This window comes from Strix uralensis, chromosome 24 (genome assembly GCF_047716275.1).
Source record: "Strix uralensis isolate ZFMK-TIS-50842 chromosome 24, bStrUra1, whole genome shotgun sequence".
NCBI lineage: Eukaryota > Metazoa > Chordata > Aves > Strigiformes > Strigidae > Strix > Strix uralensis.
Genome location: NC_133995.1, coordinates 9,553,189 through 9,573,629, shown reverse-complemented (window position 1 = coordinate 9,573,629; position 20,441 = coordinate 9,553,189). Strand labels below are relative to the sequence as shown.

The 20,441-nt window shown below is 38.8% G+C and overlaps 1 protein-coding gene across 2 annotated transcripts in view; it reads left to right on the top strand.

Moving 5' to 3' along the window:
• TRIM33 (tripartite motif containing 33) overlaps nt 1–19,010 on the top strand; it is a 33,440-nt gene extending 14,430 nt beyond the window's left edge. For both annotated transcript variants that reach the window (XM_074893362.1, XM_074893363.1), the window contains exons 5-20: nt 2,447–2,563; nt 5,143–5,257; nt 6,208–6,354; nt 6,890–7,007; nt 7,842–8,086; nt 8,336–8,500; nt 9,342–9,542; nt 10,893–11,025; nt 12,007–12,070; nt 12,359–12,518; nt 13,593–13,939; nt 14,425–14,548; nt 15,512–15,586; nt 16,166–16,318; nt 18,058–18,108; nt 18,191–19,010. In XM_074893362.1, the coding sequence (XP_074749463.1) occupies nt 2,447–2,563; nt 5,143–5,257; nt 6,208–6,354; nt 6,890–7,007; nt 7,842–8,086; nt 8,336–8,500; nt 9,342–9,542; nt 10,893–11,025; nt 12,007–12,070; nt 12,359–12,518; nt 13,593–13,939; nt 14,425–14,548; nt 15,512–15,586; nt 16,166–16,318; nt 18,058–18,108; nt 18,191–18,403 (2,428 nt within the window). In that variant the 3' untranslated portion in view covers nt 18,404–19,010. The remainder of the gene's footprint in view (nt 1–2,446; nt 2,564–5,142; nt 5,258–6,207; nt 6,355–6,889; nt 7,008–7,841; nt 8,087–8,335; nt 8,501–9,341; nt 9,543–10,892; nt 11,026–12,006; nt 12,071–12,358; nt 12,519–13,592; nt 13,940–14,424; nt 14,549–15,511; nt 15,587–16,165; nt 16,319–18,057; nt 18,109–18,190) is intronic.
• The last annotated feature ends 1,431 nt before the right edge of the window (nt 19,011–20,441 follow it).

Here is a 20,441-nt window from a genome sequence, read left to right as displayed (position 1 = left end):
GCAGCTGTGTCGTATAGTTGTTTGAATGTTTGAAAAAGTGTTTCACAGAGTTATAATAGAGAATCTGGGCATAAATATGTATTTGTCAGTCACTGCCACACTGCTTTTCCTAGTCAGTCTACAAGTAACACTTCTTCGTAAAGGTGCTTGACAGTATGTTGCAATATTGAATTTGTTGGGGTTTTTCCCTGACTAGTGATTAGTCTCATAGACTGCTACAGCAGCCTAATGGAGAGCTGCTTGTTTTTCGAAATAATACTATTAAAATATTAACAACCTCAAACGTTCCTGCTCTGTTCTTTCATAGTCTTGATCATAAATATCCTGAAACACACACTTCTCCAGAAAGTGTGGTTTTCTAGGATATCTTAACTAACTTTCTCTAGTTGGTTTCTTTGCATCTGTTTTGTGCATGATACTAACGGATTAACAGATATATCTTGTTCTGCTCACCTGTTCTTTTCCAGTAGAAGATAATACTTTGCTATTAGCATGCTTTGTTGCAGAATATTCTTTAAAAATTGTTCTGTCTGCAGATGTGAATTACAGATGATTAGGGAGACTGCTTCGTCTGCCATGAAGTGCAACTGAGATTTTTATGAAGCTCACTAAGTCATTGAAGGAAAATCATGCCAAGTGGAAACTCGAATTGATTTTAATCTCCCGTTTACTTCTTACCTGAAATCCTAATAGTTTTCACCAAAGGAGGATGAATCACCATTTCGGTAGCAACACGGTCCAGTGTCAGTTCAGAATTTCAAGTGAAAGAATTGCTGGTGATTCTGTAGAAAGCTGACATTCTTTTAGCAGCCTAATGGCGTGTGGTTCCTCTAGTTTAGGTAGTTTTCAGTCCACACACTTTGGAAGCTAAAAGTACAATACAATATTAGAACCAAAAAAAAGTATTTTGGCTGTAGAAGGAGCTACAGCAAAGTTTTAGCAGTACTAGGTAAGTCTAGATCTTTTTTTTTTTTTCCTCCCCCTCCTTAAAGTGGAAATCTGATTTTTAGCTTAATGAAAACAGTTTTAGAAAATCTGCAGATTTCCAGACATTTCAAGTTTTGTGGCCTTTGGGCTTTAGTAATGGTACTTTTTGCATTATAGTACCCAAAAATCTTGTGATGCTGTCTGTCTGCAAGAACTTTAGACTGTTCTTAGGAAAAGTGACATTCTAACATGGAGACTGAGGAATCTAAACTCTTGTAGTTGAAACTTGTCTATTGCTGGTACAAACTGAATGAACAGGAGCAGAGTCACTTCTGTTGTGAACAGTGTTCTCTTTGACTAAGTCTGTCTTATCATAATTGTGAATAATTTGAAGCAAGAAACAGTGTTACTGTAAATTTAACCATATATTCAAACAATCTTTTCCTGTTAGATTAGATTGTAACATTCTAGATTTTGACAAAAGATGATACTACTTTCTTTTTCGGTTGTGGCTGGGAGATGGTATAGTTGCTGCTAATGCAGCTTATGAGGTGCTTCACTTTAGGAGTGTTTTGCCGATTTGAATGTTGGGATTTAGTGTAGTAAGAAGGGAAGACGTTCTGGGACGTTTTCCCTGTTGTTAAATTATATTTCAGAAGCATGAAGTTTACTTATTGCAAAGACAGGGAGTGGCAAATGCCTGATGGGAATCCTGGAGCCTGGGGGGAGTCTTCTGGTAGTTGAGCAGCCGATCAGCAAATTGAAAACTCTTGGCGCTACTTCATTCCCTTCGACATTTTCTACGTAGGGGTTTTGCTTCTGTTGCACTGTTGATTCCTCTTGTGATGTGTGTTAGGAAAATGCAGCTAATTTCATTATTTTCCTTTGATGTAGCTACTTGCATTCTTTTCAGATGAAGTAATGGCAGGTCCCTTTGATACAGTAGCTGTTTGGTTGAAGGACTTGGAAGGGAATGATACATTCTTCACTTGGAAGTATCAAAAAAAATTTCACTTTTTTTTTTTTTTTTAATAGACACATTTTCTTTCAGATTAAACTAACTCAGTCAAATATAAGCAGTATAATCTCAGCTGAAAAACTGTTTTTCTGGGATAGTGGGTGTATCATTTAATGTGTGTTTAACTTATTAGTGCATTTTCCTCATCTTAATGTTAACAAAATGATTTGCCAAACTCTGAAGTTTCTGGTATCTCCTTTAGCTGGTGGTCCATAGCTTGCTATCTTGGGAAACAGTGCAGCGCGTTGTCTCCCTGTGTAGTTGGAATTAGCAAGTGACCCGCAGAGGTTCAGTCTTCTGGACACTTACAAAGGATTTTAGCAGTACTGAAACATTTTGCACACCGATGGGCATACATATACTTTGATTTTTTTTTTTTTTTCCCCCTGTGTGTTTTGTCATATTTTTTCAAAATTTCATAGCTTTACCTTTAAATTGGGAACCCTTAGTTTCAGCACATTGCTCCTTGGTGATTGATGCCTTCTTTTGCCTGTTGAAAAGGTACCAGTTTCTGGAAGAAGCTTTTCAGAACCAGAAGGGTGCAATTGAGAACCTACTGGCCAAACTTCTTGAGAAGAAGAATTACGTAAATTTTGCAGCTACCCAAGTTCAGAATAGGTAAGTGCCCCCAAATTATTAACTGTTACTATTACATTGCCTTTCTAATGAATCACAGTAAGATGACTGATGGGACTGGAGTAACACTTACATTTTAGTCGATTCTGTCTCTTTAGTTGTATTTGACTTAATTACTTTGTATAATGTTTTCTTCCCTACAGTATTATGCACCTGTTGGAAATTGTTACAGGAAAGATGATGTCTTCTATGGCAACTTTGAGTAGAACTAAAGATGTGACACATTTATTAAACTTGGGGGAGGAAAAAGAAAAATAGGGAATAAAAAAGGCAAGGCAAATGTGTCGATGGTTTCTGCTAAATTCAGCTCTAGGTGACAGAAGTGTTGGCTGTAGAGATAAATTTTTCTTGAAATGTGTTTGTTTCATACGAATGCTGCTGATAATGGTGTAACAAAAACTTGGTTTGAAATTGAATAGGAAATTGGGGTTTTTGGGGAGGTTTGGTTTTGGTTTTTAATTAGGCAAGCTAAACTTAGTGTAATTACCTGAAAGGAAGACAAGCTTTTCCTTAGGTAGCTTAACTTAAGAATTCCAGGGTTAGCTTAAATTCAACGTCATATAGAATATTGACTATAGAGACAGAGCACACATGACTGCTGCTGGCTTTTCACCCACTTGTGGTGACGTGGTGTGCTGGAGGTCAGGGAATTCCACTGTGATTCTCGGTGGTTTTGTGAGCCTTCTGCAACTTTTAAATCATTTGCAAAATGACAGATCATCTGGAGATGGGAAGTACGAGGGTGGAAGGAAGTGTACCAAAGATAAAAGGAGAAGTTCTGGTGCAAATTTTTAACTCTTAGTGGTACCACGTACATTAAAAAAGTTGTAAGGGAAGGAGAACAAATGACATGTCAGAGACAAGTGTGTGAAGATGGAAGCAATGAAAAGGGAAATGTTAATGTGCTGATTCAGCATGGAAGTCTTTGAAGGGACCCAAAAGAGAACACCATCGTGAATCAGGAGGATGAGCTGTAGAATTGTTACGTGTTTGAAGAAGACACAGAAACCCGGTTACATGGGGAATAATCAAGCTGAAAGCTCAAGAAATGCCACAAAACGTTGTCTGATAAGAATTCAAGGCCAATAATGGGTGGTGCATATATGAGTAACACATTGTAGTGATTTTTTTCGTAAGAGTTTCTGGCTTCACTGAAAATTCAGTGAATTTCTGCAGCATGTGATTGGGTTGTGTAAAGATCATGGTTAACATGATTGACGTGCCATTCAATTACTTTCCTGAAGTGTAGGGCACAAAATCCATTATCATAAAAACTTCAGGGAATGGGAAAAAGTGTATTACAATAATGTTGTCAGTGTTAGCAGATAGTATGAAATTGCCATCGTATGTGATCGTGAAGTGTTATGTGCCACAGATGAGGATGGATGCCTGCTGACTGAATGTGTGGTCCCCAGTTCCCCTCTGAGCTCAGACCATGACAGAAGGGTTGGTTGAATGTTTTTTGGAGTAGAAGACCAGGTTGTGCTGTCCCGGAAAAGCACTTGTGTCCAAGGAGCCTTAAAGGGCATTTGACACCAACAGTGAAGATCGTCGTCGGACAACTGGGTCTTGGTCCTGTGATCATATCGGGATGAGTGACGTCACAAGTTCAGATGCTTCATCTAGTAGTGAAGAAGCCCCTTTAAAAAAGGACAATTTAAGTCTTTACACTCATGGCTCATGGCAGGGCACTGTGCTCTGACTTCTACAAGTGAAGTAAAGAATCTGGCTGCAACCCTATGTTGTCGTTAGATTAAGGCAGGATATGATCAAATAAATCCAGAATTTGCAATGGGGCTTAAGAAATGCTGTATTTCAAATTCTGTGGACAGAGCTCAAGATGATTTGCTTGAGTCTGAAGAAGTTGAGAGTAGTGAAGACACTAAAACTGAGGAAGAGTGATAATGATGGAAATAATGAAGAGGTGAGAGGTATAAAAAACTGAAAGGCAGTAATATTGAAGCACAGGAGAATAACGTAGTAGACTAATGCCAGGAAAATCGTTAGTGAAACATCCTGATTGTGTATTGATTACAGATATGTAATAACCTTTTTGTTATAAGATTTTTTTTGCGGGAGGTGGAGGGATCCATCTGAAATTCAGAGTTGACTTCCCTTCTGGTTAATATACAATGGCATAAAAGTCTAAGGCATTGTACATAAATTCTTCATAGTGAAAGAGACACGATATGGAGATAAATACGTGTGTGTACATACATGTGTGGTCTTGGCTGGGTGTGTCACTGCGTAAATACATAAATAAAGTGTGTAAACCACAAGGACTGTTTCATATTATTTTAAGTAAAACACAAGTTGTTAACTGAGATACTATCTTGATCTCAGACTGTTTAAATTATTTTCCAAAACTGTAATTTTAGATGGCTTCTTTGAAAGAGTTGTTTTCTCTTTTAGAAATCAAGCAAGCTATAAATTGTGTACTTACAGAACTTCAATACAGAAATTGCTCCTTCACTCTTCAAGGGTGGGAAGATGCCTGTGGTGTTTAGTGTTGGTGGCATAGTATAAAGTGACTGCCTGACAATACATTTCTCTTTTTTTAGGATAAAAGAAGTAAATGAAACTAACAAACGAGTAGAACAGGAGATCAAAGTGGCTATATTCACCCTCATCAATGAAATCAATAAAAAAGGAAAATCTCTCTTACAGCACCTTGAGGTACAGTTAAGAGAAAAGATAATAGTATTGTTCACTGTTTCCAGTCCCCTATTGAGAACTCACATTCCATGTTTGAAAACTGTTTGGGGTGACTGCAGGTGTTGCAATACTCGTGCTGCCTGTGAATAGTGTGTTGGAGTTAAATCTGTTCTTTATCCTTCCACTACCTAGAGCCTGTGGCTCCTTCCTTCAGTTTTATGTCTGTGCCTCAGATTCATTCAGGGCCAGGCCCATCATAAGGGAGTGTCTGAAAATCTCCTTTCTGTGTTCTGTTTGCCATATTTCTATATAATGTAATTCTAAGGTGTGTATAATCTCATCTGTTCCTCAAATACCTCTTTAAGGTTTATGTAAATGTATTAGTACTTATGGTTGAGTTGCTTCTTTTTGTCTTCTGATACCTTGTTTAGAAGTTTTTCTTCAGAGTGTGAACTCCTAGAGACAGGTCTGTGGGCTTTGTCTGGAGCACATAACATTGATGCAGTGTGTTTGATGCAACTTTACGTCATTCTTTGCTCTGTCAGTTGTGCTAGGTTGTTGTTAAAATCAGTTTCCCTCCTTTTGCTTGTACAGGGAGGTGGCAGCAGGGGGAGGGAGCAGGGCAGCAGACTAGACTAGGACCGGCAGCGTCGCTGGGCCCCAGCCTGGGCGACACCCCAGTTCTCTGTCACGCTGCTGTGCCTCTGGCAGCGTGGTCTTGGTTCCGTAGTTGGGATAAAGCAGAGGCTGTTCTCTGAGCCCACGATTTTCCCTGCACTTTGATACCTCTGTGAAGAATGGTAGAGTGGAATAATAGAGAATTATTGTTTGGTGGTTCTAGCCACTTTGAATATGAGCATTAGTATAAGCTGCTTTGACATTTTCTTTTGCTCTGAGAACTCTGATAGCAGTTTATATTTTCCTCATAAATCTGAAGCCCCTATTGTAATAAAGTTTTTGTTTCTTTGTAGAATGTAACAAAGGAGAGACAGATGAAGTTAATACAACAACAAAATGACATCACTGGTCTTTCGCGACAAGTGAAGCATGTGATGAACTTTACTAATTGGGCTATTGCAAGTGGCAGCAGTACTGCTTTGCTATACAGTAAACGGCTGGTAAGGAACCATCCTCTAACTGTCTGTACAGTACCGAGAGGGTTTAGTCAAAGGAATTTTCAAAGTATTTTGTAGCTTCATTAGATTATACCCAAGGCAGAGACATGTTCAGGGCAGAGAGTTGTTCATGCCTCATTTGAAAAACAAAACCAAAAAAATCCTTCTGTAATAATGGGATAAATTTCCCAACTTGTACACCACTTTTCATTTGTAAATTAAGGACTTAACGGTATTATTGTAGAAGGAATGGGGTCAAGCTCTGTACAGGCACCAGTGTTTCACTCAAGTCATTGCAGAAGTAGTATTACTGTGTAACAGCACTCCTCTGTAATCCTCTGAGTTGAGTAAACAATTAGTTGTGCGGTGGATGATTTTCCTGGTGAATTGAGTACTTTCCAGGCTACTGACCAAACTTGCTATTGACAGTCCTTGTTGGTGATCCAGCAGTCTAAACTCACTGGACAAATGCACACTTCTTAATATTCTCATTCTTGATTCCATTGTCTTCAACAGTCTTGTTTTTGCTTTCCATTAGATAACATTCCAGTTACGTCATATTTTAAAGGCACGTTGTGATCCTGTCCCAGCAGCCAATGGAGCAATACGCTTCCATTGTGACCCTACATTCTGGGCAAAGAACGTTGTCAATTTAGGTGAGAAAATTGTTTTGTTTATTCTGTGTTATTTGAAAAACTAGAATGAGTTGGGGATGTTCATCCAACGTGCGTGAGTGCAGTAACGTCTCTTAATGCAGAAGACCAAAAGTCTTGACATAACCCACCCAGTCCTGATCACACCCCTTATCTGCTCTGTTCTTTCTGTTAGCAAAGCTCTCTCCACGGATTTTGATTTCCAGTGGGAATGGTTCTAGGAATGGCCCTTTTTTCCCCTCTTAAAGTGTTTCTGATGGTTCTAGTGTAACATGCTAGCACTAAATGGGTGCTTCAGTTTCTGGAATAAGCTTTTTTGACAAGTAAATAGAATCAGTTTTGCCTGTCTGAACTTCATATTTAGCTGCGTATGGAGTAATACTGGATGTCTTGATGTGTTGGAAGTTGCATGAATGAGCATAATTAGGAGGACTGTTGATAGGAGCTAAATTTATGGCTAAGTAGCAAACCAGTCTGTGTGATTGCTGGAAAGGCAGGTGAATTAAGAAGTAATGCTTAGCTAGTTTTGTATTCTAAGATGTCTGACACATTTATAAAGGTAAAGAAAAGCAGAACCTCATAATGGGAGGTTCCTGTGTGTTGCTGCTCGCAGCCATCACGCAGTAGGTTGTGGCACCATAGCTGTAACCTTTTATAGTAGTTTTTCTCAGTGTAGCTGTTTATTCCTTCTTTGCCCTAAAGCATTAGGTGCTGTGGGAGTTCGTAATAGGCTTGGTGAGACAGGGGCTTAGAAACATTGAGTATTGTGCATTTATCAGTCTTTGGATGATGATGGAGATTTAACTGTTTAACTAGTTCTTTTTTTGTTTTATTTAGGTAACCTTGTCATTGAAAATAAACCAACTCCTAGTTACACTCCTAATGTAGTGGTTGGACAGACTCCTCCAGGAACAAACCACGTGAACAAAGCTCCAGGACAAATCAATCTGGCACAGCTTCGACTTCAGCACATGCAGCAGCAAGTGTACGCACAAAAGCATCAGCAGCTGCAGCAGATGAGGATGGGGCAGCCAGCTGGGTCAGTGCCCAGGCAGACGAGTCCACAAATCCTGCAGCAGCAGGTAGGTATCTTGTATGTTCTTATTTCACCTTTTACCATAACACTGAGACTTAAAATTGCCCTATCAAATATAAACTTACAAAGCAGTTTATAAACGTGAAAGTCTTTTGAAATTTTGACATACTTTAAATGTGACAGCTCTTGGCTTTTCGTGATGTTATGTAACTGGTAAACCTACTACTGTGGAAAGAGATTGGCTTCTTTTTTCCATGTTAAAAGCAAAAATTTTAAAAAACAAAAACCCTTGCAGCCTCCCAGGTTGATCAGCATGCAGACCATGCAGAGGGGTAACATGAACTGTGGGGCTTTCCAAGCACATCAGATGAGAATGGCTCAGAATGCTGCTCGTATTCCAGGAATACCACGCCACAATGGACCACAATACTCCATGATGCAACCTCACCTTCAAAGACAAGTATATCCTGTGTACACGCTTCATTTGTGCCATTGTGCCAGACTTTCATTACAATAGATACCTCCAGCTGTAATGGTTTATCTGTAACACTCATAACTCACAGCTACACACATTTATATGCTTTTTTCGTCTTGCATACTGTGCTGTGACATTTTTGCTGAACACAAAAAAATTCAAACCTTAAGAATGAAAATTAATTCCAATGTTTGTATTGCATTTTAGTTCTGGGAAACAGAACATTTCCTTTTTCACTTTTCAGTGACATTCAGCTTTCGTGTTTCTTAAAAGAATAGTCAGAAATAGTGAAGTTCAAAGTGATGTAGTTGAGGGTTTTTAATGAAACCAAATTCTAAAGCGTTTTTAAATTCAAACCTTGACGCATGATGCAGAGCTCTGCATAGCATTAAGAATAAAAATTCTGGACAGTGAATGTTAATGCGACTGGAAAACCAAAAATGACTTTATAATACTTGAAACAGTTACTCTTTTTTTTTTTTTTAAGAAGTTTGTAAACAGAACATATGGAGTCTAAAGTTGTCTTTGGAGGAAGTAATTGCTTTAAGGAAATATAACTATATATGAAAATAATTCCGTGGAAGATGTGCTGTATGTTTAAATATCTAGCCACATAAGGTATTGTTTCTTTCCAAGTAAATAAAAACAGCAGCTGCTTTGCATTCAGTGCTGTCAGATTATGTTGACAGAAATGTGAGTTTATATGTTCCTCCCCTCCCCAGTTTTTTGTTGAGGACCATCATATAATGCACGTGTTGCAATTTTACATGCAGTGGGTGTCTGATTTGTCTGTAACGCAGTCACGGTCTCTTCTCTTTTCCTACAGCACTCTAACCCTGGGCACGCGGGGCCTTTTCCAGTTGTTTCTGTGCACAACACCACTATTAATCCAACTAGTCCTACTACAGCAACAATGGCGAGTGCAAACCGTGGTCCAACAAGTCCGTCGGTGACAGCAATTGAACTCATTCCTTCTGTAACAAACCCAGAGAATTTACCTTCCCTGCCGGACATCCCGCCCATCCAGGTCAGTGGAGAAGATCAGGTGCTTACACTGTGGGTGAAGTTATGATTTGCTTTTCTTTCTGTATCTTTTTTATTTGGATACTGGCACTTGTCCGTGGAATGGTATAGTAAGTTATCATTTAAAGTCAAAGAATTAAAATCTCCAGCCCCTGACTTGGGTATGAAGAGGTCATTTGAAGAGGTCAGAAGTATAATTAATGTACGAGTGGAGGCAAAGTAAAAAAAGTAACATGTTTTCTTCAGGAGTGTTTGGGAGGTCAGGGAGGGGAGGGCGATGGCTTCGAAAACAGGATGTTTATGTTGAAATGCCCATATGAAACATGGGGGTTTCGGTCGTGATACAGAAAGCAATCATCTTAGAAACAAAACCTAAATTTCATCCAGGCAGATGGTCTGCTGTAATGCCAACAGCAACTTTCAATCTATAAAGAGTCATGTTCAAGGGTTGTATGTTCAGTTTTCTCATGAGGCTGCAGGTAATTTGCTAACGTAAGAATAGAGGGGGGAAAAAAGATCCCATCTCTGAATGTGACCAATCTACAGTGCTGCAGCTTTGTTCAGTCATTAGAACAAAACACAAGTATAACAGGTTATGACTGACTCAGCTGTATGTGTCTAAAGTTCATGACACACCAAGTTAGAAATAGTTGTTAATGGGATAGTCTAAAACATAAACATGCAACTTTTTAGGTGCACAGAAAACACAGAATTCTATTAAGATGCTCTTTTTTTATACCTGTTCATGTAATAGCTGTTACTGATTTCTGCTAATGAAAGCGTTGGGTAGGAAGCTATTAGTCACAAAAACCTGCTCTGAATACTGTGTGTCTCAAAGATGTTATTTGCAATTGTGCTGTCTTGCAGTTAAAGTAATAGGGTACCTGTTTCCTTGTTTTTAATAGATACTAAAATCTGTGTAAAAAGTGAATGGGAGGGAGATTTCATGTCATGCGAAGGGAAAACAAACTCATGGTTTCCCTTAATGTCTTAATTGTGAAATAACTTCTTGCAACATTAGTACTCTGGTAGTTCGTATGACTAACGCAGCGAGCACGCGGGCACCAGAACGTTTGGAATGACCGAGAGTGAGTGCGTGCAGCCGGTGACCTGCCGGAAGAACTCGGCTATTTAGGAGCTTCTGAAAAGTCTTACTTTAAGTTTCTGACTGTGGGTTTCTGTTTTGAAAGACTGATCTCTCTATGAAACTGATAAAAAGGTTTGCTGCTATGCTGAATCCTTGAAGGGATGGTGAACAATTCTGGTAAAGATACTGACCGCTGCTTAAAGATGTGGAACTATCCAGAAACTTTAATTAGGCCTCTCTGATTCAGACTTTTGTTTTTGCTCTTAGCTGGAAGATGCTGGTTCAAGTAATTTAGATAACCTTCTCAGTAGATACATTACAGGCAGCCACCTGCCCCCACAGCCTACAAGTACCATGAATCCCTCCCCAGGACCTTCAGCTCTATCCCCAGGGTCGTCAGGTAAGTGTGACCGGTATTTCTAGTGATTCTAGAAAGTGATGGGTATTTCTGGTACTTCACACGAAAATAATTACTGACCGTTTTCTGCCAAAAAGGAAGTGATGTTTTGTTAGTTGAAAATTTATTTTGCTCAGAAATAAATTATTCTGGAAATTTAAATTTTACCCTCCTTCAGAACTGTCTTTATAGTAGCAAACTGCCAGCACATGAACACCGTATTCCAGATATGTGTATAGACTATATTTTTGTCCTATGTTACCACAATCCTTTTTTTCTTTTTTTGGGCATGAGAGGACATAGTTCAGTTATTGCCCCCAAGTGATGACTGGCTAGACCATTCTGAGGTTTGGGAAGTAAGTTTATAGAATAGCCTAGTCACAGAAATCCTGACACCCAACAGTCATTTGAGCAAGGTCATTCCAAGTATAGCCAATTGATGATAAGAGTTTTGTTATGCATGTGAACAAATTAAGTCACCAGTACCTAATGTTGAGTTATTTAAACATTGAAAATGTCCATTTCTATTAGTAAGAAGCTGATTTCAGTTATTCGATATGTTTCTCTTAGTCTTCTCTCTGCAAGCTTGTTGTAAGGTTCTGTGAATGAACGGTTGCAGCAGTGGAACTTACTACGTTTCTCAAAACCTGCATGCAAAACATAGAGTCTGCTTTTCTTGACTTTATTGGTGCATGTCAGTGGATAAAATTTGACGGCTTAATGGGCTGAGGACTATAGCACTGTTTGGATTGGGTGAAATAATTGTTGGGACTCTTAACAACAATGTGTTGTCTGTGGGTTTTTTATTTAATGTGGTGTGCTAGACCTTTGTTCTGATCTAACAACTGAGAGGGCAGCTGACTTATGTAAATTATTAAATTAGGATATTCTAGCAGCACTTCAGGTATTGCTCAGGACTAATCATTTATTTTACTGCAGAATGTAAATTTGTACCAAGTCAACTTCTGTGCTGCTTCTTTGCAGGTTTATCCAACTCCCACACTCCTGTGAGGCCACCTAGTACCTCCAGCACAGGTAGCAGAGGAAGGTGAGTGTGTTACGTTAACACTGCCAGGCTGAAAGCTCAGACCTGAAGAATTCAGAAGGAGAGTTGTCAGAGGGTCAATAGGGCTTTGATATACCTGTGACCCAGTAATGGAAGAATGAAGAAGATTATTTTTTTTTCCCTTCACTGTGATTTTCTGCTGTCCTATAAACTTGAGCTATCTTGTAAATGTCTGACATGCTTTGCCTTTGAAATTGTTCAGGAAATGGTCACTTAAATTTCTTTGCTCTGATGAATTTTCCTCTTCTTTATATGCTGGTATCTTTCTAGCTGTGGCTCCTCGGGCAGAACTGCTGAGAAAACTAGCGTTAACTTCAAGTCTGACCAAGTGAAAGTCAAGCAAGAGCCAGGGACAGAGGAAGAGATATGCAGTTTCTCAGGAACAGTAAAACAGGAAAAAACAGAGGATGGCAGAAGGAGTGCTTGCATGGTAAAGTTAGTTTGTGCAACAGTATGTTATGGTTTTCCTAGCAGCATGTTTAAGAATTTGGAAATATTATTGCAATTTTACTCTTAAGCCTCATATTCCGTTAACAGTCCTGAAGGCTGAGAGGTATTTTGCTCCCTGGCAATAAGTCTGAACTTTAAATGTGTGCCAGCTGCTTGAGTGTCTGGTTTTGTAGTACTACTAAGGCTGCTAATTACTAGGGGTTTGTGACATCAGTACCAATAAGCTGGCAACGGGACTTGGGCAGTAGCTTGCTGGCTTACGTTGAACAAATAAACATTAAATAATAGCAAATGTTTCCCTTCCTGATTTGGACAGGACTTGACCTAGTGATGTGGATGCAAAACACACCCAGTCCTTGTTTCATGTATTACGAGAGGTAGTTGCATGTTGAAAGTAGTCCTGTCTTAATCTCAGTTTGGTCCGTGCTGAGGACTTTATAATATCCTTTATTACTGTGCTCTGCCAGACACAGGATAGTCTGTCATGTAAATTTTATCTTTAGCTATTAAAATGAAATACCCCCAGCAGTGTAGTGTGTTTGCTGCTTTTAATCCCTTTTAATAAAAGCTGTAAATCACCCATTGTTAGTAGTTCCTGAACGTTCATATGTGTGCAATTACATTGAGAAATCTTTCAATCAGTCAAAAGTTCTTATGCCAGAGCATAAATAAAATATTTATGCAAGTGAATATTTTTCAGTGTTTCCCAGCTATGCTTAATTTAATAGGACTATGTACTGGGAGCAGGGTGATGGATTTGAAGATTTTTTCCTAATGACAGTGAAGGTATATTAACAATTTATCAGTGTGTTTGGCTTGAAAGTTTGTCTATCATGTTTACATCAGTAGAAGTGAGTCTGTTCTTGAAAGGATGGACTTGTGAAAAAGTAGTTCTCAATACCATGTGCAACTCAGGTCTTCATAATGATTTGCCATGTATTTTGGGAAATAATTGTAGTACTTCTAAATGGTGGATGGCTTTTGACTTCCAACATATGAAGAAAGATGGCCTTGTAACATTGACTCTGATTTTCATGTGCCATTTTCATTTCAGCTTAGCAGTCCTGAGAGCAGCTTGACACCACCGCTGTCCACTAACTTACATCTGGAAAGTGAATTAGAAGCATTAGGAAGTCTTGAAAACCATGTAAAAACTGAACCAGCAGATTTAAGTGAAAGTTGCAAACAGTCTGGACATAGCCTTGTAAATGGAAAATCCCCAGTGCGGAGTCTAATGCACCGATCAACCAGAACTGGAGGAGAAGGCAATAACAAAGATGATGATCCAAATGAAGACTGGTGTGCTGTGTGCCAGAATGGAGGGGATCTGCTGTGTTGTGAGAAGTGCCCAAAGGTGTTTCACCTGACGTGTCACGTACCCACACTCCTCAGCTTTCCAAGGTACCAGAACAGTGTAATGTTTCCCGAGAACAGCTGTAGAGTCTCATTCAAATGGTAGATTTCAACACCATACCAAAACTGGTGTTTCATCCTCAACATCAGTTAGTTATGGGTGATTTCTTGTCAGTAAAAAAATTTCAAAGGCCTGCCTGAATTGTTCTGCATATAACTGGTCAGTGCTGGTCTGATAAATATATGGTCTCTCAAAGTGTGATTCTGTTATGTAAAATTCATTTTAAAGTAGTGGTGAGAAAGGTGTTCTAAAGTGTTAGATCTTACTTGGGAGAGGGGTATGAGGGCAGGAGAAATGGCCTTGACTGGCAGAATTATCTTGAGCGTTAAGGGTTGTTCCTTATCTTTGGATATCCAAGTCTTTACTACTGTACAATGTGAATCTGTAAGAGCTAATGAAAAAATCTTTGTAGTTATCAGTGATGAGACTTTGTCCCTGAATGTGTGGAATAATTGTGTTTATTTCTGTTTAGTGGAGAGTGGATATGTACATTCTGCAGAGATCTGAGCAAACCAGAAGTAGAATATGATTGTGACAATTTGCAACACAGCAAGAAAGGGAAAACAGCACAAGGCCTGAGTCCTGTGGACCAAAGGGTATGTCTCAAATCTGTAGGAATCTGCTTCCTAGAAAGAAGTGCTCTCTTACATTAGGGGTCCCCCACTGTTTCCTGAAGATGGTTTTGCTGTGGCTGCAGTGAATTAAATATAGTTCCGGCTTTTCCAAAAAAACCCCAGAATGAGTAATGAGATTTTTCTTGCTGTGACCGCATATCCAGGTGTTGGTGACTATGTGGGAGTGCTCCATTACCTTGGGTCTGTAATCATCTAGTAGCTAAAACTTGCATGTAAACACATATTCTGTATTTAAATGCATCCTTTAACATGCATTAATCTCTTCAGTGTTCTTAATTACAAGTTCTTTGCATTTAACGTTGATATAACCATAAAAATGTTTGGTGTGTTAAGCTTATGCTGTGAGAGGTGCTAGAAGTATTTAGGTGCATTCTTGTGGAAGGTGTAATGACCAGAATTGCTTATGTTAGAGTGTTAGAGTATTATCAAATCAAATTCCTCCAAAGGAATTAAAAGCAAAGGAAAGAAAAATATTTCACCAGGGAATTCCTAGAAACACCCTGGCTTTGGTTTCAAATTGTTTAATTTTCTCTTGCGGGAAAAAGAATGAAAGTCTGCAATTCAAGTCTTTCCTGTTACATACAGTTTATTGTTGCACAAAAGCAGTTGTAGTTTGTCTTTTTTTTTTAATTTGACTGTATGTTAGCCTTCCTCTATGTTTACTTAGCCCTAGGCTTTTGTTCAGGAAGAAGAAAGCAAAAAGGGAGTATATTTCTGCTATGTGAACAGAAAAGTGGTATTCTACCCTCTCAACAATGCCCTCCTAAGACCTTTACATTTTATAAGTAAGCTTGAGGGGATTGCATTTAAATTTTCTAGTACTAAGCTGCTAAAGTACAAACCTATTTAAAATGGAGAGATACGAACTTCTGGGCTGAGGACAAATTAAGGATATTAATGTGAAGCTGTTTATTTCTTTGTAAGAAATGTGAACGTCTCCTGCTTTACCTGTACTGTCATGAGCTGAGCATTGAATTTCAAGAGCCAGTCCCAGCCTCGGTGAGTCTCCTGAAAAATAGTTTGTGATTTATTTTTGGCATAACATCTCTAAGAGTCTGGAGTTGAATTTGGGAAGGAACTGACTGCTTTTGCTTGAAGCATGTCCCCCTCGATCAATCTAAAAGTTCTGGCGGTCATACAGTATTTCATGGTTCTGTAGCTTCTCTCTGCAAAGGCTCTACTCCCAGTGTCACACCCAGATATTTATAAATACTTTAAATTAGCAGTTTTTGAATTGGAAGAGAATGTCTCAGGATACCCATGAAATTCAAAATGCTTTAGGAGAGCTTTTTTTTATTTTGACAATCTTCTAGATGAAAGGAGGAAAGAAACTGCTTTGACTCTTCTGTTTTCAGCTGTAAAAGAAGTAACTATAATGAAAAGCAAAGCTCTGCTGTGATAGACACTGGAGGTTAGAGAGAACTCAAACGGTTTGAGGAAAGGAGATTGTTCTCACTTGCTGAACACGCGTACCGTGCATGACGGGATTAGCTGATGGATGGTTTTGATAAGTGAAGAAATTCAGCTGCTTCTGTGAACTGTGTAGTCATTGTAGTGATAAATCACTGTTTTTTACAGATACCAAACTACTATAAAATTATAAAGAAACCGATGGATTTATCTACAGTGAAAAAGAAACTGCAAAAGAAGCATTCCCAACACTACCAGACTCCTGAGGATTTTGTGGCAGATGTCCGGCTGATCTTCAAGAACTGTGAAAGGTTTAATGAAGTATGTTAACTTCCAATCTTTATACATTTTTTTTAGATTAAGATTTATTTCAACGTGGTGTGCAGCTTCTCCAGTTAAAGGCTCTGCTTCCAGTCGTAACTTCTGCTTATGGAGCAGATGCTGAATTAGACACTTACAAACCAAACCAATGGGATTGCGGAGCCACCTCAGGTTTAGGTGAATGGGGAGAGCAGGCTTTGGCAGAGGGAACTTGTAAAGTCATTCACTGCTGGATTCATGGGGATATGGCTGAGGAACAGGGTGACCTTGTTACTGTCACGGAACAGATTGTAGAAGTGCTTAGGAAGTGTGGTAATAAAGACAATCAAGCAGTCCTTAAAACTGTCTCAGACTATACAGATAATTGCTATGCTCATGAAACACGTCAGACCTCTACTGAGGAAACCTCCTCTACTGAGAAGTGCCTTCCTGAAGAGTATCCCACTGGGTCTATACCTCGTGCAGGCTGAATCCAGAAAAGCATTGTGTTTGTTACGGCTAATATTAGCTCATGGGTAGTTGGGCTCTCACAAAAATCAGTTTTCAGTAGATAACTTCTGTATGTAGTCATATTTTTGATGAATGTGGAAAGTTGACCTATTTTGCAACGAACCCCTCTGATAATGAAATATTTGCACCTTACATGTGAAACGTGACTTGGGGAGATAAGTGTTATTACTAGGTGGACCAGTGGAAAAAAATATTCTGACTATCAGAAAAAGTCACGGTATTGTGCTGAAACAGAGTAGGAGATAAGAGGAAATCCTCCTCTCTGGGATGCCTTAAAGCAGTGATGACAGAAAGCCCTGGGGAGAAGGCATCGCAGGGAGTGGCTTTCTTCTGACCTTAGAAATGCATAAAACAGCCAGTATTTTTCTGTAAAATGTCATCTGAGTTTTGCAGTGTTTGGGCTGCATCTCTGACTCTGTGAAGAAAGTACACAAACCTACAACTAAAGTCTCAGCTGTTTCACAAGTGCACTAGTAAAAATCAAGGTTAATGATGTAAAACTGTAAATGCTCACAAGCGTTTGGGACTTTGACACCCCCAACTCCCTTATGTCTCTGTATTAGGTGGAGGTTAATGAGCACTGTGGAAGAAGTTGCAATTATGTGAACTTCTCAATCAAGGGAATTAATGAAGCATCTACTGTAGAGGAAAACATGCTGCAGCTCTTAGGGACAAGAGTAAAACAAGGGAGCAAGGACTGATGGATGTGGTTTTTGTTTTGTTTTTTTAAAAAAAGGTGTTTTGGACTTGTCTTGCTGTTTGAAAAGCTGGCTCATGGGAAAAGATGAGTCTGCCTGCCCTCTCAGAATAGCATTGTACCCAGTGCCTCTAAGCCATATGCTTTCAGAACATAGAAATCAAAGTGGGGTAAGACCCCCCAAGGAAGTAGTCTCATGGAACGTTTCTCTGAAGTGAGACTGTTCCACAATAGCGTTCAGGCAGCTAAAATTTATAATGAAGAAAGCGGTCCTGAGTAGAGCACAGTTTTGAAAATGACTGGGAGACACTTATTTGTACAAAAGTTGTGTGTTTTGTTGAAGGTTTATTTACCTCATGTCACCCTCCTAAGACTGTTTAAACCTGCTTCCGCTAAGTTTGAGAACTAGAGGTGTGGTCCATAACAAACTGTTCTGTTGTTATGGCTGACTTTAGTCATCCAATCCTATGCAATCTCGTAACTTTAGAAAGGATTATAATTTCATTTTTTTTGACTCTGGTATCCTTTTTAGATGATGAAAGTTGTTCAAGTTTATGCAGAAACACAAGAGATTAATTTGAAGGTAAGCGTTTCAGACCATGCACACTTGGTGAAGGGATGTGCATTTCCAACAGGTGAATATTCCTGTCTTCTTTTATTTACAGGCTGATTCAGAAGTAGCGCAGGCAGGGAAGGCAGTTGCATTATACTTTGAAGATAAACTTACAGAGATCTACCCAGACAGGACCTTCCAGCCTTTGCCTGAATTCGAGCAGGAAGAGGATGATGGTGAAATTACTGAGGACTCCGATGAAGATTTTATACAACCACGTAGAAAACGCCTAAAATCAGATGAGAGACCAGTGCATATAAAGTAATCTAATGATATGGACCTAAAATTTATTGTAAAAAACTGTTATTTAAGTGTTCCTGGAATATTATCATGCCTACAGTGGCCATCTTGAAGAAGCTGATAGCTTTTTAAACAGTATTAGATTACAACAAACACTTGTACAGAAAAGCATTCTCATCAGAAGGGGAAAAAAACTGTATTGTAAATTTTTGGTGTTTTTTTTTTTTTTGCCTTGATTATTTGCTATATTCTTTCTTTTCCTGATGGAGGGGACACAGTCATCCTGGTCTCACAAATAGAGGTGGAGGAATGTTGAAGAGAAGCAGCTTTGATAAGAGATGTTCCATGTACAGATAAGAGTGCTTAGTAAAATGTTCTGCAGGGCTGGACCAGCACAGTTGCTGTATCTTGCATTCATGCCGGACTGCAGTGTGAACTGTAAGCAGTGTTCCTGAAATCCCCTCTGTGAACTTAAGTGCGTGTTGGTCATTGCTTTTATCATCTCATTTAAGCGATATTGTGAATAACTGATCTTCTGTGTTGATCCAATTATCTAAATTTTACTTTCATTACTTCATTTTATGTATAGCAAAAGGAAAAAAAAAAATCATTAAACTGTTCTGACTTGGCAAGTGCAGGAGTGTGAGTTATTGACAGATGAAAGGCTGAACTGGTGGCAACAATCTCTTTTCAGTAGGGTAGGTATATTTATTACAAATCCTGTACACAGAACATTTTAATGGCGTTCATGGCAGAAGTCTTGGCAGCATTGTGTCATCTGTCCCTGCTCCCCCAATGAAGCAGAATGTGATCTCCAGGATTCATGGTCTGATTTTTCTGTACTTAAAGCATAGACTGAAGAGGTAATAACTGGTTGGGGTGTTTCTCCAGTCTTCCTAAATATCAGTTTCTAATAGACCACTCGGCAAACAATAACCTATTAACTACCAAATGTGTAAAATTTCCTGTATTCACTTTGTCTTATTTGTAAATAGTGAATTGAGATTTCTTGCAGATCAGCAACATTTGCTGAACTGTTTTTAAGCTAATATGTATTCTTATTAATTGTTCCTATCAAGAAGAGATTTGTAATATATGCTATTTCTAACATTCATTCATTTTGAGGTTCTGTCTTATTTTTATTAGAGTACTACTCAGAACTTTCTTCAGAAGCAGCTTATGAGCGAAATGTCTAGAAAGATTGGAATAAATCTGTTGAGATTGGGTTACTTGTCCATCCCTTGAGCAAAGCACTTGCACAGACCAGGATTTGGCTTTGAGTGGTTTCTGGTCAAATACTGAGAACAGAACAATTTCCCTGTTTCTCTAAACCCTGTGGCAGGCACCTGCAGTGCCCCCCATCGCCCACTGCCCTCATTCCAGCGTTTCTGGTTAGAAATGAGGCGTCGCAAAGAAATTGGAGTTTGAACAGTTGTTCCCTTTACTGACAGAAATCAATGCTAGAAATAATAACTGTAATTTCTGGCCTTCCTACAGGTCTTGTTAAAGTAAGATGAAGAAATCATTAATCGGATGAGGTCAAGTTGACAGACTACACATTTGCCATAAGATTTTGTGCGAATACAGCAATTCTGTGGTAAATCACTGGGGTTGTGGTATTACTCATCATGAGCAATTCTTGTGACATTGTATACACTTTACCATAATGGTAAAGATCAATATTTTAGCACAATGTATCAAATTGAGATATGCTCTCAGCAATTTTTATGCAAATCACTTAAGATTTGATTTCTTTTTATAAGAACTAAGTATATGTACATTGTGACTATACCTCTCACAATAAATGAGGGGACTGAAGGTATTTGTAACTTCAAGTTCACTTCTTTAGATGACACAAATGTTAACTTAAGTCAAACTGTTTATTTCGGATATTAGCATAGTGCCAGTTTAAATTTATTTTTTACCAGTTTGTATATGAAAGGAAAAGTAATTCTACTTAAGCATATTCAATTGATAAATAGCAAAACCTTGACCCATAGAGAGGGTAACGTGTGTGAGTAGGACACTAACAGTAACGAGGGATCATTGGACGGCTCTGTGTA